The sequence below is a fragment of the Schistocerca americana genome, chromosome 3, assembly GCF_021461395.2.
Source record: "Schistocerca americana isolate TAMUIC-IGC-003095 chromosome 3, iqSchAmer2.1, whole genome shotgun sequence".
Lineage (NCBI taxonomy): Eukaryota > Metazoa > Arthropoda > Insecta > Orthoptera > Acrididae > Schistocerca > Schistocerca americana.
In genome coordinates this window covers 939,219,069-939,236,481 of record NC_060121.1, presented here as the reverse complement: position 1 = coordinate 939,236,481, position 17,413 = coordinate 939,219,069, and the positions used below count along the sequence as shown (strand labels likewise).

Sequence of the window (17,413 nt, the reverse complement as noted above, 5' to 3'; positions counted from 1 at the left end):
TTTATATTAAAGGAAGTCAGAACGTTATTGCAGACACCTTGTCTAGGCTACCACTAGGTTTAGAGGAATTTAGTGAAGTAACAGAGCAAGACGCAGAAATCAAAATGTTATTAATACAAGGTACAACACAACAGTTATAATGTTTTGGACGACTTAAAGTGGTGAAGTATGTGTATAAACTCCCACTTCTTTAATGATAAGACTTACTTGAGATTGTCAACCGACTTTCCTTTTAGCTTGCTGCTGCAATCTCCTTTTCTCTTCTTCTCTGAAGTATATTTGCTAGGACCAGGAATTCCTCAAGACTCTTTGTACTTATAAAATAAGCAGACATACACAGTTTCTTTTTCTTCACTTAATGACGTATATTTCAACATCAAACTTTTACAAATCTCAGTCTCCACATAAGCAAATATTATCGAGTAAGTCTCTTCGCGTTTCCAAACTATAGAAACAAAGTAGATTTAGATATAATGTAAGGTTGGCTTGATAACCATGTCCTTTTTCAATATGAATCTGAATATACATCTTGTCCTTTCCAGGTCCAAAACGAGCATTAATTAACTATATCTCAACTGTTCTTTCTTTTCCACTACAATCGTCAAAGTTATAAAACAGCACGGAATACATAAACACTCCTTGTTCTGTCACTACGGCTACCATGGCGCAACTGGCAAACACTTGTAGGTCCCGTTCAACCACCAAGTCTATAGTTGTCTCACGATAAACTTCAAACCTGCACACGAAGACAGGTGATGCATAGAAAATAGGCTCTCTTTCACTTATATTTAAAATATTGTGTGTTCGAGATGGTAGAAGGCCGAGTGGTTTTAGAATTCACACAGAAATTCTCGAAGCACTACACAGTCTGATTATCATAAGTTTTGTAAACAGATGAAAATTATACAACAGGAAGATCACAGATGGAGTAAAGTCGAGCAAAACCTTAAGCAAGATGAAGGTGGAAAGGTAAGTAAATGGTATCAGGAGTAAAATGGCATTTTGTTTCATAAGAAACATGAAAAATCTTATCAATGGTGTGTGTGTATTCCTGAAGATTATATCCACGAATTTATAACACATGCACATGAAGTATGGGGACATTATGGAGTGAGCAAATTTACTACAAAAATTGCAACACACATTATGTCGATGAATTTAAAAGACACGCACATGAAATATGAAGACATTATGGAGTAGGCCAATGTACTGAAAAAATTGCAAGACTTCGTTACTTTCCAAATTTGAGAAGGCAAGCCTACAGGTATTAAGAAAGTGCGTAATATGTCAAAAATCAAAACAGTCCAATGTGTCAAAATATACTGAGTTACACCCAATACTCACAAAAAACCCTCTAGATATCATATCCCTGGACATAGCTGGTCCATATCCAAGAAGTAAAGGAGGAGTAAAATACGTAGTAGCAGTATACAACATTTTCTTGAAACATATCAAAATTTATGCCATTAAAATTGCAACAGCCAAAAATATCAGAAAAAGAACTGAGGGAGATTATTTGAGAAGAGTAGGTAAACCAAAGGTACTACTAACTAATAATGCTTCACATTTCGTTGGGCAGAAGTGGAAACAATTTATGACCTCCCAGGGCATAAGGCACATATCAGTAAGCTTTTTTCACCCAGAAGCATGCCCAGTTGAACGAATCTTTAAAGAATTTAACCAGTTTATTAGGACATACACCCCTCACAAACATACCCAATGGTTAGAATACATAACTCCTTTCACGGAAGTTGTCAATAACCTTCCACATTCTTCAACAGGTTTCATGCCTAATGAATTGATGTTCCAGACAAAGCAAACGAATGAGTGGGGGTCGCCCATACCAAAGGTACCCAATAGAGAAATGACACCAAAAGACAAAATCAAAATAAGCCACGATTACACTAGAAAACAGGGCCGAGTACAGAAAGAAAATTTATAACAAGAAACTGAAACGTGTTACACAATTTTTTGAAGGGCAACGAGTCCTCTTACGGATGCACCCTAAATTGACAAAATTTGGCAAACTGAATAAGAAGTGGTAATTACTCTATTCAGGACCATATGTAATTTCCAAAATACCATATCCTGGCATGTACAGATTAACCTAAAAACAAGAAGAGACAAGGGTCCCTACCCTCACAAAGATATAAAAGCCTTTATAGAATGACAAAACTTGGTAACAATTTTTTTATCGCAAGATAATTGTACGTAGTGTACGTAATTTTAAGTGTAATTTTTTCTTCTGTAGTGTATTTTAAGATAAAGTAATGTGTATAGGCATAAGTAATCCTTTTGATTTGTACACATAGGCATAAAAATTAACAGAAATGATAAGTAACAGACCGCTTCATGCGAAGCGAAAGGACTTGTGCAAACAAAATTTGCTTATGGCTCAGTTGTCTCGCGCTCAACAATACGCGCTGATGTCAGTAGCAGGAGAGGAGACATTGAACTGTGCGCATGTGCGACAGACTGGCTGAAGACGCAGCCAAGATAGGAATGCAATATGTACTTAACCTAAATACAAAGTAAATGGAAATACTACACAAATACATACACTGTCTACGAAACTATAGAACTTATTGATATATGTACACACATATTTAATTAAATACTAAGCTGTATACAACATATTTACAATCGAAAGGAAGCATTATGAAAAATCTATACGAGATGTCTAAGGACTAACAATAAAATACCGTGAGAGATGTCAATTTTCTTTTCAGAGTAAATCATCATAAAGAGTAACAGAACAAACAAATGTCTATGAATTTAAACAAAATATGGAAATCTCTGCAGACATATGCAATGACCAAATGTATCAGTGGCCATCGAGCTACAAAATGCAATTAGTTTTAAGTTTTTTCTTTCAGAGACCAGTGCATCGTCACAGCACAGAAGAAGAGAATTACGTCAAGAATAGCAGGTACCAAATGAAGAAATGGGCCGCACCTCGAGTAAACAATTCAGTTAAAAGGATATTTATGATAAAGGTCATAAGGCACATGAGAAATGAAATATGCATCGTCACAGTGGGTCTATGTGACAATTATCACTACCTATTCGCTGCAGAGTACACATAAACATTTAAGCATGAGATTTTACAAAAACCAATTAATTTTTTGTCGTTGCACATGAAAGCTTGAATAATGACATTTCCAGGTATTTGAGAAAGATAAGTATACGGTGGTTAAACCATTACATTTCACACTAAGCTACACGGGATTTGAAGTAAATAGCACTAGTAGATGAGGAAACAACATGACACTTCGTCAATGATTAATCGGCACACATTATTTCAATGAAGCAAAAGTTTCTTAGCGACTAGTCCATGATTGTACAAGTAACATTTCCACATAAAGCCTTGAACCAGTAGATCAGTATTTCCTTTCTTCCCTTCCACACAAAGGAGGCAGCGCCAAGTGTAGTTAGGCCAGCAATGTGCGATGTTTTGGTCCTATTTCCAATGTTTTTTCTCCCTCCTCTACCTAAGAAATAGATGAGCTCCGACAAGTGATACAAGCCTATCTATAAAAGCAAAAATGTATTATACATTTGTATTGTGTCATAAAAATGTGATATGGAATTAATTTGTATATGTGATGTGAATGAAGATAAATAGAAGCTAATGAGTGAATTGTAGCAACAGAACCCAGTTACTGAAAATATTTATGACATTTTAAAACTTAAGAAATTTATGTTCATAATATAACCAATGGATGGAATGTCAGCCATAGGTATAAGTTATCATGTAATGTATATTGTTGTAACTCAGTACTTGTATGAATTTCCATTAGAAACCAAACTCTATATGAAGAAATGAACTTCAAAGACAAGCAATTTATACAGTGTTTTGGATGGCTGTATGTGTCTTTCCACAAGAGTACGGTGAAGCATGGTGACATGAACATGCGTGTGCAATGAAATAACTTATGACTATTGAGGCTCACAATGCTCGATACATGGACAAGTGAACTATAGTTGTTCGAGCGGCCGAATTTTACGACAAAGGAATTTCCAAGCTCGTCCATCGCTATGATAAGTGCCTTAATTTAAATGGCAACTATGTAGAAAAGTAGTATTTAAGTGTGGCTTTCATCTGTATATAATAAAAAAAATTTCCAATACTTTATTTATTTTTAATTGCAAAACATAATGTACTTTGTGGATAGCCTCGTGATAATGCAATTGTTCTAATATTCTCTTTAGTGACATATGGTGCGGCAGTGGAATGTTGTGTGTCACAAGGAACAGGGATATTGGCTTCACCACCCAGGTCCTGAGAATGGTATAAATGTCTATAAGAAAAATCCTCTATCTTAAGGCGTCCTAGACACTGACGAGACATTTGCTAGTAACAGTCAGCGGCACACTGGGCTATATTGTTGAAAGGTTTGTGTCATGCCAGGACATTAAGGATATAGATGCCAAAGAACTCCAGCAGGAATGGCCTGTATCTTGTACTCTGACACTTAAGGCCACATAGTCGCCCAGTTTTACAAAGAAGACTAGTGTTGGTACCCAGACTCTGACAGCTGGGCAGGGCACATCAACCTACACCTGTAAATGCAGGTGCAAGTCTGCAATTCCAGTCCAATAACCAAGCCGTCCTACATCTGAAGTACTGATGGCTATGGAATCTAATGCCAAAAACGAAAACAGATCCTCATGGCAGAAAAGCTAAACTTTCACACATAAATATTGGTCTTTTTCGCATGAGTTTCACTTTAAGATACATCACTCACACAAATGTGCCAGTAAAATTTTAAATAATGATATTAATGTCCAGTCTTCTGGGCTCGAAATTCTTGTAAGTGACAAGTCCTCAATGTGTTAAGTTTCAAATGAGAGTAAAGCGCTATGTGATTTAAGAAATTCATTGCACATTCACACATGTAACATAATTCATCTTGCATAAAAGAAAATTTACTTTGAAACTAACACTTTTCAAAGCACCATTCGCAATATTTTCCAGCGACCTGTTAGTAACAGCTTCGTTTCAGTAGTTGCCAGAGAGCGCCAGAAAACAGGCATTACTGTGCGTGGGTAGCTGCGATGATGCTGAAAGCCCATATGTTTGTACATATATCGTATTAAAAGATCTTGCATGACTTCATAACAGAAATAGGATACTCCAAGAGCACCAGAATTTCGCACACCATACTAAAATGCATAATTCAGCTTAAAGTGGACATTCATGTGTTCTGAATCACAAAGAAGTAGGCCCCAACCTGGTGTTAAGATTTCAGTGCGGTTTTCGGGATGCAAATTTTCTTGGAGTACTAGTACTGCATTATCTCATGTTTGGTTCTTTATTATGGCATAATGCCATACACGCCAGAAGATGAAAACGTGCATCTGAAATTCAGTGAACAGTTGAAACTAGCCAATAGCGCAGAATGAAACACATCATTTCTAATAAACTGACTGCCTCTGGGGAAAAGATAAATGAAAGCTACAGTTATTTAGCAAAATCGACAAAAATAACTTCACTGTTCTGCAAGGCGGTTGACTGCCAAAAATGTGGAAATAAAATGAGATCAGAGAACTGAAATTAACAACATATGTTAGCCTACTGTAATTATGTGAATGTATTTTAATTCACTTGATAACTTCCAACACAGAAATCTATTTTGTTTTAATTTGATGTGAGAAATGTAAATGATGAGGAAACTGCAAAATCACAAAATGTTAACACGGCTTACGTGGAGACTAACCCCCTCCCCACTGTAACCCAAACTGGTATGCACACGCAGAAATCTGGCAGCTTGGGCGCCAGAAAAATTTTTCCAAGTAACATCTGGCTGTTTGTTGCTATTGTTGATACAGCTAACAGCCACACTTCAAGGTACTGCCCATAGGAAACTCAACTACATATGCACATGAGCCTATGGGCAACTACTCAAATGAACTTCATGTAAACAGTTATGACATCACACTCATTGGCAGCAGTTTACTGTTATAAAGTATTCCATAGTCTTTGTCCTAAAGCCTTTGACACATTTTGCTGTTTATCATTTCTTACCAATCAAAATTAAAAATCTTAAACTGAAGTCTAAAACAATGAAAAATTCCCAAAATTCTAAAAAATTCCCATGTTTTTACCAGTTTTCTCTTGGATGAAAAGATTCCCGGCTTTTTCCTCGATGTCTCGAAGCATACACACCCTGAAGAAGCTGAGCAGCAGGTGCTCAATGTTCTTTTAGGAGGGACACAGAAATGTCCAGACGAGTACAGACAGTGGATCCGATGGATTTGCACATAGCAGTGCAGTTAGCTGTAGTGTGTGGGATCAATCTGTTTACTGGAATGCAGGGTAAATGGACAATGTTTGCAGCTAATACAAAATGTTTCAGGTGTGGATGGACGGAGCATATAAAGAGACAAGTGTCACCAGCCTCAGGGTGATTTGAATAAAGAAAGAGGAGGTAATAATTCTTGAAGTAGAGGACCAGGGAAAGATAAGGTGTTAAATACCAGCGGGAACCATAGGTCCACCTACAATCACTCACAGTAAGAGTGGATGCTATGAAATCATATGCAGAGGTGAACTGTGCGATAAGAGGGCTAATAGGAAAAAAGGGCTGCAGGATATTATTGGACACAGGGAAGCACGTGTTGACCTCTAGTAGTGATCTGGTGAAACGTAAGCAATGGAACTCACCAAGGTACAGACTGCATAGAGTGTGGGATAAAGATGTCCCACCATTATAATCGGTAGACACAGACTTTTGCCTAATCTGAGCTTGTGCTCCATCTCCATATGACTCCATCAGGACATTGAACCCTATCCTCCCTTCTTTCTGTTGGTTTAACATTATAAATGATTTGTTTCTTTTTTGTCTTTTCTATTCACTGTAGCACTCAATTAGAAATCACTAAAAGCAGAAATAATTTGAGTATACTCTTTTCCAACAGACAGATTTGCAATGAAGATTTTGTCTTCTTTCAGTATTTATCAAGTTTATTCCAAAGTCCATTGTCCATTTCTACACTCAAGAAGTGACAATCTTCATAAAATTGCTTTTCAATGACTTACATGATTTTTCCATAGATATAATAACACAAAAAACTGACACTATACTCTTTACAAAACAACAACAAAAAAATATAATTTCTAATGCTGAGCTATATTTTGCTGTTTTACAAAATTTAATGATTGATTACTTTCTACATAAAAAATTAGACAGATCAGTCTTGGCTGCTGAATATAATATCAGTGATGTGTGATCTAACTTAAAACTAAAACAATTATGACACCTACTTGTGGCTCATTGGCTAATTGGTAAATGTTACACCACAAATCAAGATGTTTGGGGCGAAATCCTCATTCACTCTTAGGTGTTTTCTGGCTACCTTTGCTTCTATAACCTCTGGTGATGGAACAGCATCTTTTAGTACTCCATCAAGCCACTTAGTTGTCACAGTAAATTGATTGTTCATTTTTTCTTCAGTTCATGCTCTATGTTACCTTCAAGTTGATGAGAAATGAAGATGAAAAATACTGTTTTCAACTACCTATACCAATTAAGTCTCTCTCTCTCTCTCTCTCTCTCTCTCTCTCTCTCTCTCTCTCTCTCACACACACACACACACACACACACACACACACACACACCATGGGTGTAACTACAGGTGTGGGGACCCTGGAACAAGTATCTAAGTGGGGCTCCCTGCTTCCTCCATCAGATCTGCTCTCTTCCGCTTTATATACTCACTAAAATGTCCACAGTTCATCTCATATTCTTTCACTGTATAACAATAATGGATATTTCTGGATGCAAAAATATGTAAAATAAGGGAAAGGCAACCACTTACTTGTAGTGGACAAACATGTAGTGCACAGAAACATGTAATACACAGTCCAGTCACATTAATATAACCGATTGCTCGTTCAACGTCAATGTGCAGTAGCCACTCGCAGACGGCAGGTGGTAGCACTAGCAGTGAAGGATATACAGATCATGTCACAGAAGACATGGAAAACAGTGCAGTCATTGTCGTAATGTGGAAGTGGAGCAATGTATCTGACACTGGAAAGGGCATGATCATCGACTTTCGGGCCAAGAGTGGAAGTATTTTCAAAATGGCTATGTCTGTAAACTGATCATGTGCCACCATGGTTAAACTATACCATTCATGGCAGAAAGGTGCTATCCACAACTGGCACCAAGGCAACTGTGGTGCACTACGGGCGGTAGTCGGCAGGAGCGAACGACTGCGGCTGAGATGTGTACGGGTGAACAGATGTAAGTGAATTGGTCTCCGCAGCAGGTGTCTGGTTCATGAACGCAAGCTAAGTGCTATTCGTTGGCAACAAAGGCTGGAATTTGCACGCCAATACTGTAACTGAACATCCACTGAGTGGCGACAGGTGGCCTTTCCAGATGAATCGTGTTTTTCACTCCATCGGATAGATGGCCGTTGGCATGTGCAGCGTTAAAACTTCTGAAAGCAAACAGGTCTTTTTTCTTTAAATAACACTTTGATTATCTTTATTACATGGGAGAATGAAGGAAAGAACATATATTGATGTACGTCATTATTTCTATTTTTCCAGTTTTCCTTTGCATTTTAATTTATTCCAATTTTTTTTTCTTGTTCTTTCTTTTGGGTGCAAGAGGGTCCCTTGTTCTTGCAGTCCTCAGGACATGTCCTATAGTTGCCCCACCCTAGTTACTCCCCTGACAAACACGCGCGCACACACACACACACACACACACACACACACACACACACACACACTGCATTTCAGAGGGTATTGGAAATTTTTGTACTGCAGCAAGGTCAGGCAGACTTATTTCATCAGTCATCTAACATCTAATAATCATTCACCAGTCAAAATTCATACTGGAAATTTTTGTACTGCAGAAAGGTCAGGCAGATTTCCTTCAATCCATCATGTAACAGTCATTTACCAATCAAGGTTCATGCTTGCCTTGCTCCACTTATACACTCCACCTCTCTTCTTGAACATTTTTTCATCAAAACCTGAGAAGTTAAGTGCATTCTTTACACCAATGTCCAAAATGGAAAGTGATGGCTTTTTGTCCCCCCTTGTGCAATCTAGGAACCTCATCTGAAAAAAAAAAGAAATTATAATTTATAAATAATTGTGATTAACTAAGTTACTTTAATTTTACAGTAACACACATTACACACAAATACTGAAATCATATTAATAATAAATTACCTGTTGGAATTGGGATGTAATTAGAATACTATTTGAAAATGTTGTTATAAAATGTAACACAGTATAATTTGATATAAAGACTGTGATACATTCTGAAATTATTATGATGAGACACTCTGCAAAACACTATAATTCATGATGTGTGTAACTTTTGCAAATTTTAATTTTTAATTATAATTTTGTCAAAACAGCCATTTCAATAATGCAAAATATATTTTAATTATTGTAATGTTATTTAAGATGATGTGGCAGTGACCTAGTGAGGTAGTTCTACAACGTTTTTATGGAGTGTTCTGTACCAGGCAGCATAATGTTTGTAAAATATAATGTAAATTCTTCAGGTTTGCCAGTGCATTGAAAAGTTAAAAAACAAAATTTATGTGCTATTGCGAATGAGTCAGAAATAATGGATGGAACATTATCATATACGACTCAGCCAACTGCTGCTTCTACTCAAAACTGCTATGTTGACTCATGCAGCCCACTAGCATGACAGTACTGCACCACAATCTTCCTATGTCCAAGAACAGAGGGACCATGACAATGAAAGTAAAACAAAATCTTTCTTCGCAAAAAATATGTGTCAGTAAGGAAGTGACAATAGCAAGACAGGTTATGGAGAACAACTTCAGATGCCACTACTGTGACTCCCGATTCTTGACTCGCTGATAGGTGGCAGTGGCACCACTCATAGCAGGTGTAGCTAGTGTGGGCCCATTTGCCTCTGTCATGTCATGTAGCCATAAATAGTTCATGATCAATTCATCTGCCAATTTAGTACTTTAAAGCCATCACCTGGATCATATCAGGCTGCCTCCTGGAGTTCAGTATCTCAGCTCATTACTGTGATTGTGTTCAGAAACTGTCATCTCACTGAATGGTTCTTAAGATTTTGACACTTATCAGATTGTTTGTGATGTAGCAATTCTAGGCAAACAGTTATAAACGTTTACTTCAACTATCAGAAGAATTTAGTTCAACACAAAATTCAATTGATAAACTATTTTTGTTTCTTGTGAATTTATGCTCGAACACAGAGAAGAGTGATTCTATATTAATGTCAGGTGTTCATTTCAGTATGTCCATAGCCATTACAGACATGACCGCAAAAATGCAACAGGTCCAGGAACTAATGATGGGGAAGCCTGCAGCCATAAGCATGTCACCTGAGGTGCCAACCAATTGTCTCACATTTATCCCATGGTGAAGGGCTTCCGAGTTTCACCACCACTGTTCCCAATGTTTGATGGGAAGACGGAACCATGGGCGAACTATGTTAGACACTTAGAACTACATTTCATTTCCCACACAATCTTAGATGTTACACAGCAGTGTGCTTTTTTGTTGCTCTCCTGAGGGGCTGATGTCTATCACCTCCTGCAGCAGTTAAATCCTTGTGCATTCTCCATATGAGTTAACTTATGAACATTTGAAAATGTGTTTATTGGACTATTTTGGTTCAAAAGTTTATGTGCCAGCTGCCAGGCACAGATTTTTTAGTTGTCTTAAATGAAACAGACATTCCTACTGGGAGTGGATAGCACAATCGCAAGGGATTTCCAGAAATTGCCAATTTCAGTGTTCCAGTACCAAGTGCAAATAGTGATATGCTGAATCATTAGTTAATGGCGTGGTCCTTGTCTATTCTCCACACGAAGGGCTCCTGGAATGACCTGATTAGACTGAATGAACCATTGTTAGCTACATACCTCCCCCCTCTTCCAGGATTTTGAGCAGTAAGTGAGGTCCTCAGTGATCCTACAACAACCAACACAGGCATTTGCCACCCGCCCAACATGTAAGACCCTGGCTTGACCTGTACCACCAGACAATTCTCCCCCAAACGGGAAATCATAGGAAACCATAACAATCTTTTGTCACCCTCATGAAGTGATTGTTTTATCACTGCATCATTGCCAGCAATGCTATTTTCACCAGGCAAAGTTCAAAACCTATGGTAAAACTGGACACAAGGCAGAGGTTTGCCAGTCCTCACTAAAAATAAATGTGAATACTCATATGGACACACTGGACCCTGATGAGGTGGGCTATGTATATGGCTTGCATGTCCTCTACATCCAGGCTGTGCTGCCCATCTCTGATAGGGTACTGATGTTAGAGATGGTCATCAACCATCTCTGTTGTCTTTCAAATAGATACTGGTTCCCCCACTGCTATCATTAACTGAGACTCAAATAGGCACCTTTGTAACCACTAGAAACTACACAATTGGAGTGAAGGGCCAGTTCAGTGTCCACATTCAGTATCAACCAGCATACCTAGCAGCCAGCATCCTAGTTGTTGATATGACAGGGGCCACTAAAACCATGGGTTTAGTTCACTTTAATGCTCTAGGCTTGAAAGTCCACAACTCACTTAACTGCATCCAACCATTCATACATAGCATCTACCTTCAAGTCCATTTTACGAAGTATGTCTCAGAGTTTTCCCATCAGTCAACCAGTCACCAACTTTGAAGTGCACATTTCCTTGCAGTCCTTGGTGATGCATAAGTTTCTGAAGTCACAGAATGCACCTTTTGCATTTTGGGACAGGCTTTGCCTTGAGTTGCAAAGACTGCAGTAGGAAGGAATCCTGAACCAAGTAGCCAACAGCCAGTGGGCTGCTCCTATTGTGACAGTCAAAAAAATCAAATGGATTTTTCAGAATTTTTGTGTATTTTAAGTCTACTGTCAATGCATAGTTTTTCATCAACATCATTCCTATTCTGAAGGTTAAAGACATCATGGAAAAACCTGCCAGTGACCCGCTGTTTGCAAAAATCTACCTTAGGGACAGCTATCCACAATTATCATGGATGAAGCCTCAAAGTGTATCTTCATCATTATGACATCCTTTTGCCTTTTTCAATATAATTGTCTGCCCTTTGCACTGCCAGTGCACTAGGCGTATTTCAAAGATATCCAGAACCCTAATACAGGGAATTCCAGGCACAGCCAATTATCTGGACAGTATATTCTTCACTGGTCAAAATGTGAAAGATCTTGCAACAAATTTGAAAGCCTTATTCAAAGTGTTCAAACAAGTTAACTTAAATTTTTTCATGCCACAAGTTGAATAACTGGTACATGTTTCAAGTGCTTCAAGGATGCACCTTTCTCTTCACCATGGAGAGGCCATGCAAAAACTGTCACCTCCAAGGGATACCAAAATCAGTGTTGGGTCAGCTGAACTACTACCAAAAATTCATAATTCAAGCAGCAACCATCACTGAACTGCTCCATCAGTTTCTTTGCAAAAATGTTAAATGTTGTTGGTAACCCACTTTTGAAAAGGTTTTCTGGGATTTGAAACAAAACATTACTCCAGCTGACGTCCCTCAAGGCTTATGACTCTAAGCAGCTGCTAATTGTTATGGCTGATACATCTGGTACCTCTGGGGGCAGATTTGCGGCTTCACATCAAATTCCTCTTTGCTCAGTTGTGAGCCAGCCCTTCGGGAGAGGGGGGGGGGGGGGGGAGGGGGGGCGTCTCGTCTAATAAAGCTCATGTGATCAAGGGGACTCCCACAATGTGGCGTTCTTCCCTCCATCTCTCCTGGCAGGTGTTTACCATCCTCTGCTGTGTTCATATCAGCAATATCAGGCTGATCCATGGCTTTTTTACTCTGTAATGACCCTGCCCCCCCCCCCCCCTTTGTAGTTGTGGGGGCCCCCTCATGGTGATCCATATTTTGCTGGCCTGCTCTCACCTTTTTGCCCTCACTCTAAATATGTCCTCTCACCTTTCTTGTCCTGGGTGCTAGCAGACAACCCTCACATGGTTACATCTGTCCTCAGTTTTCTTTGTGAAAGTAGTGTGTCCTCCCACATTTAACGTCCCGAGTTCCCTTCCAGAATCAGTCTCCCAGTTAGCACTGTGTTTGTTTGGGAGGCCTTCAGCCTTGCCTCCAAACTGGTCAGGCTTCCCCTCCCCCCTCCTTTCCTTACATTTTGTCTGGTCTTTTAAACTGTTTATTTCCCCATTTTCTTGAGTCTTCTTCCCTTGGTATTGTCCCCATTGTATCACTATCATGGTATGGTGTGGAGGTTGGGATCGGTTGCTGGTGGTGCTGGTGCCCCATTGTGTGTAGCACCTTCGGGGCACCCCCTGCTCTCACCTTCCTCCACATATCACCCTCCCCCACTCCACTCTTGTTCTTCATTCTTCCTGTCACCCCAACATTCCTTTTGCCTCTTTATTTGCCCATTTTTCTTTGCCATTGACTGGAATGTGCTGTCTGTGTTGTTCCTCCCATAGTTTCTGTCACTTTAGACCATGGGACCAATGGCCTCACTGTTTGGTGTCCTCTCTCCCCACCCCCCTCCCCAAAGCAACCAACTCTGGTTTAGAAAAGTAGTTCACTAAGCACTTGATCAATATTTACCCATTAGAACAATTCATGATTGGAGGAACCCTCCATGGTATGCACCATACAGTCTGTACAGAAATTTCTAAAGAAACAGTGACTACTGAACAACAGTTGGAAAACAAAGCATAGGGCTATAGACAGAAAGATGCTAAATGGAATGAATTTGGTAGTCTAAATGGAAACATGAAGGGCAACAGTGACTACCATAGCGGAATCTTGTTGATAGATCTCTCACAATATTGTTGTTGTTGTTGTTGTGGTCTTCAGTCTTGAGACTGGTTTGATGCAGCTCTCCATGCTACTCTATCCTGTGCAAGCTTCTTCATCTCCCAGTACCTACTGCAACCTACATATTTCTGAATCTCCTTAGTGTATTGATCTCTTGGTCTCCCTCTATGATTTTTACCCTCCACGCTGCCCTCCAATGCTAAATTTGTGATCCCTTGATGCCTCAAAACATGTCCTACCAACCGATCCCTTCTTCTAGTCAAGTTGTGCCACAAACTTCTCTTCTCCCCAATCCTATTCAATACCTCCTCATTAGTTACGTGATCTACCCACCTTATCTTCAGCATTCTTCTGTAGCACCACATTTCAAAAGCTTCTATTCTCTTCTTGTCCAAACTGGTTATCGTCCATGTTTCACTTCCATACATGGCTACACTCCATACAAATACTTTCAGAAACGTCTTCCTGACACTTAAATCTATACTCGATGTTAATAAATTTCTCTTCTTCAGAAACAATTTCCTTGCCATTGCCAGTCTACATTTTATATCCTCTCTACTTCGACCATCATCAGTTATTTTACTCCCTAAATAGCAAAACTCCTTTACTACTTTAAGTGTCTCATTTCCTAATCTAATCCCCTCAGCATCACCCGATTTAATTTGACTACATTCCATTATCCTCGTTTTGCTTTTGTTGATGTTCATCTTATATCCTCCTTTCAAGACACTGTCCATTCCGTTCAACTGCTCTTCCAAGTCCTTTGCTGTCTCTGACAGAATTACAATGTCATCGGCGAACCTCAAAGTTTTTACTTCTTCTCCATGAATTTTAAAACCTACTCCGAATTTATCTTTTGTTTCCTTTACTGCTTGCTCAATATACAGATTGAATAACATCGGGGAGAGGCTACAACCCTGTCTCACTCCTTTCCCAACCACTGCTTCCCTTTCATGCCCCTCGACTCTTATAACTGCCATCTGGTTTCTGTACAAATTGTAAATAGCCTTTCGGTCCCTGTATTTTACCCCTGCCACCTTCAGAATTTGAAAGAGAGTATTCCAGTTAATGTTGTCAAAAGCTTTCTCTAAGTCTACAAATGCTATAAACGTAGGTTTGCCTTTTCTTAATCTTTCTTCTAAGATAAGTCGTAAGGTTAGTATTGCCTCACATGTTCCAACATTTCTACGGAATCCAAACTGATCTTCCCCGAGGTCCACTTCTACCAGTTTTTCCATTCGTCTGTAAAGAATTCGCGTTAGTATTTTGCAGCTGTGACTTATTAAACTGATAGTTCGGTAATTTTCACATCTGTCAACACCTGCTTTCTTTGGGATTGGAATTATTATATTCTTCTTGAAGTCTGTGGGTATTTCGCCTGTCTCATACATCTTGCTCACCAGATGGTAGTGTTTTGTCATGACTGGCTCTCCCACAAAAGGCAAACAAATTCTAATAATATGTTAGGCTGTCAGAGGTACCAAAATCAGTGCCGAGACACTCATGGACAGAAACAAAATATCAAAATGTTAGATATTAGCATATTGTTCCAGCTTAATTCTCACGCCCTGAAAAGGTGAGCGGTATAGATATTAATGTCGGTCACATTGAGGAACAAGTGAAAACACTAAATCTGTCAGATTCTATATGGAATTTGCAGCCAGATTCTATATGGAATTTGCAGCTAAGTTAGTCCCTCTCTTAACCATAATATATTGTAGAGCCCTTGAATCAGAAAAATGCGTCTAGTGATTGGAAAATAGTACAGTGTCACACCCATCTACAAAAAATGATGCTGCTGTTATTCATAGAACTACTATCCAGTATCATTTACATCTAAATGTTTTAGAATGTTATAATACATTATGGGTTCAAATGTAATGAGAGTGACCTTTTATTACTCATATGGAATCCATCTCATGCTTTTCTCGCATGATGCTCTGCAGCCATGGATCAAGGAAATCAGGTTAATGCTGCATTTTGTGGCTTTCAGAAAGAATTAGACTCAGTGCCACACAGAGTTATTAAGGAAACTTATTATTATATGTGTATGAAATGAAATTTGTGACTGGATTGAGGATATCTTGGTAAGATGAATACAGCATGTTATTTTTAATGTAGGGTCATCGACAAATGTAGAAGTAACTTTGGGCATGCCACAAGAAAGTATGTTCAGTACCCTGGCTGATCCTGTCGTGTATGAATGACATGGCAGACAGTATTACTAATAACCTCAGACCTTTTGCATATGATGCAGCTATCGGTCTATAGTGAAACACTATAACGAAAAAACTGGCACGACTATCCGGTCATATCTTGATAAGATTTCAAAGTGGTAAGATTGACAACTTACTTTATGTGCTCAGATGTGTAAACTTGTGCACGTAACAAAATGCTAAAACATAGTATTCTCTGACCACAATTTAATGAGTCACAGTTCAGTTTCTAATTAATCAACCCATACAAATAAATTGGAATAACAATTTATGGGGATATAATGGAATGATCACATAGAATCAATCATAGGTGAAGCAGTTGACAGACTTTGGATCACTGATAGCACACTGGGAAAATCATACCAGTTTACAGAGGAGATTCCTCACAAAACACACATACGAATCACCCTAGAATATTGCTCAAGTATGTGGGATCCATACCAAAGGGAACTAATGGAAAATATTTGAAGTATACAAAGAAGCACAGCACAAATGGTCACAAATTTTCTTTTGATTTAGAGATAAGTGTCAAGGAAATGTTGAAAAGCCTGAACTGGAGGAACCTTGAAGGTAGACGTGAACTATCCTCCATAAGCCTACTTACAAAGTGTCGAGGACCAGGTTTACATGAGGAATCTAGGAATGTCTTGCTCCCTCCTATGTATAACTTGGTTATGGATCATGTACACAAGATTAGATTAATTGCAGTGTTTGCGGAGATATTTCAGCAGTCACTCTTCCCAAACTCCAAATATGAATGAAACAGGAAGAATATATAATATGTGGTACAACAGGAAGTACCCTCTGCCACAAACTTCACAGCAGCTTCAGAATTCTGATGCTGATGCACAGATATCTAGTGAAAATTAAGTGAAAAATTGTTAAACAGAAAACAAGCAAGAGTTTTGTAACAATACAGAACCTCTGACTTCATTCATGAAACAGGTAACTCAATGAACTTCACTATATATTTTTAATTGTGTTAGAAAATGCAATGAGTGACTGAAAATTAGGGCTTACACATCTGGAATTTGTCACACTCTCTGTAATTGTGGCAAGTCTTACACTAGTCACCAACAGTACCTACTGCTTTATCAAGTATTTTATACCACATAACCATAAAGTCAGGCTCAAACAGAAACAAAAATTATTAATTATTTGTTTGACTAGTGGTTTCAGGGAAGTTTAATTATCTAGGAAATGTAAATACAGATATATTTGAGCTTCATTCATCACAATAATGGATTTGCCTCCAACACAGCTTGGCATCTAACTTTGAAAGCACTCTCACTGGAGCAGTCCCCTTGCCTCATCTGGACCTGACAAATGCCAGGCCAAAATGGCTGCAAATATAGAACTAAAAGAGCTGATTCATTTCAAGGAGGGAACCACCTGTGAAAT

The 17,413-nt window shown here is 38.7% G+C and overlaps 1 protein-coding gene across 2 annotated transcripts in view; it reads right to left on the bottom strand.

The window, feature by feature from the left end:
- Nucleotides 1-403: 403 nt before the first annotated feature.
- The window catches only part of LOC124605824 (radical S-adenosyl methionine domain-containing protein 2-like), a 43,579-nt gene continuing 26,569 nt past the window's right edge, over nt 404-17,413 (bottom strand). The window contains exons 6-7 of one of the 2 annotated variants that reach the window (XR_006978682.1): nt 8,839-9,082; nt 404-736 (exon numbers count right to left, since the gene is read on the bottom strand). Coding sequence is in view for 1 of the 2 variants with exons in the window: in XM_047137742.1 (XP_046993698.1) it covers nt 8,918-9,082 (165 nt within the window). In the remaining variant the exon portion in view is untranslated. Of the gene's footprint in view, nt 737-7,078; nt 9,083-17,413 lie in introns of those variants that run through there. The other variant, XM_047137742.1, reaches the window with a different exon arrangement.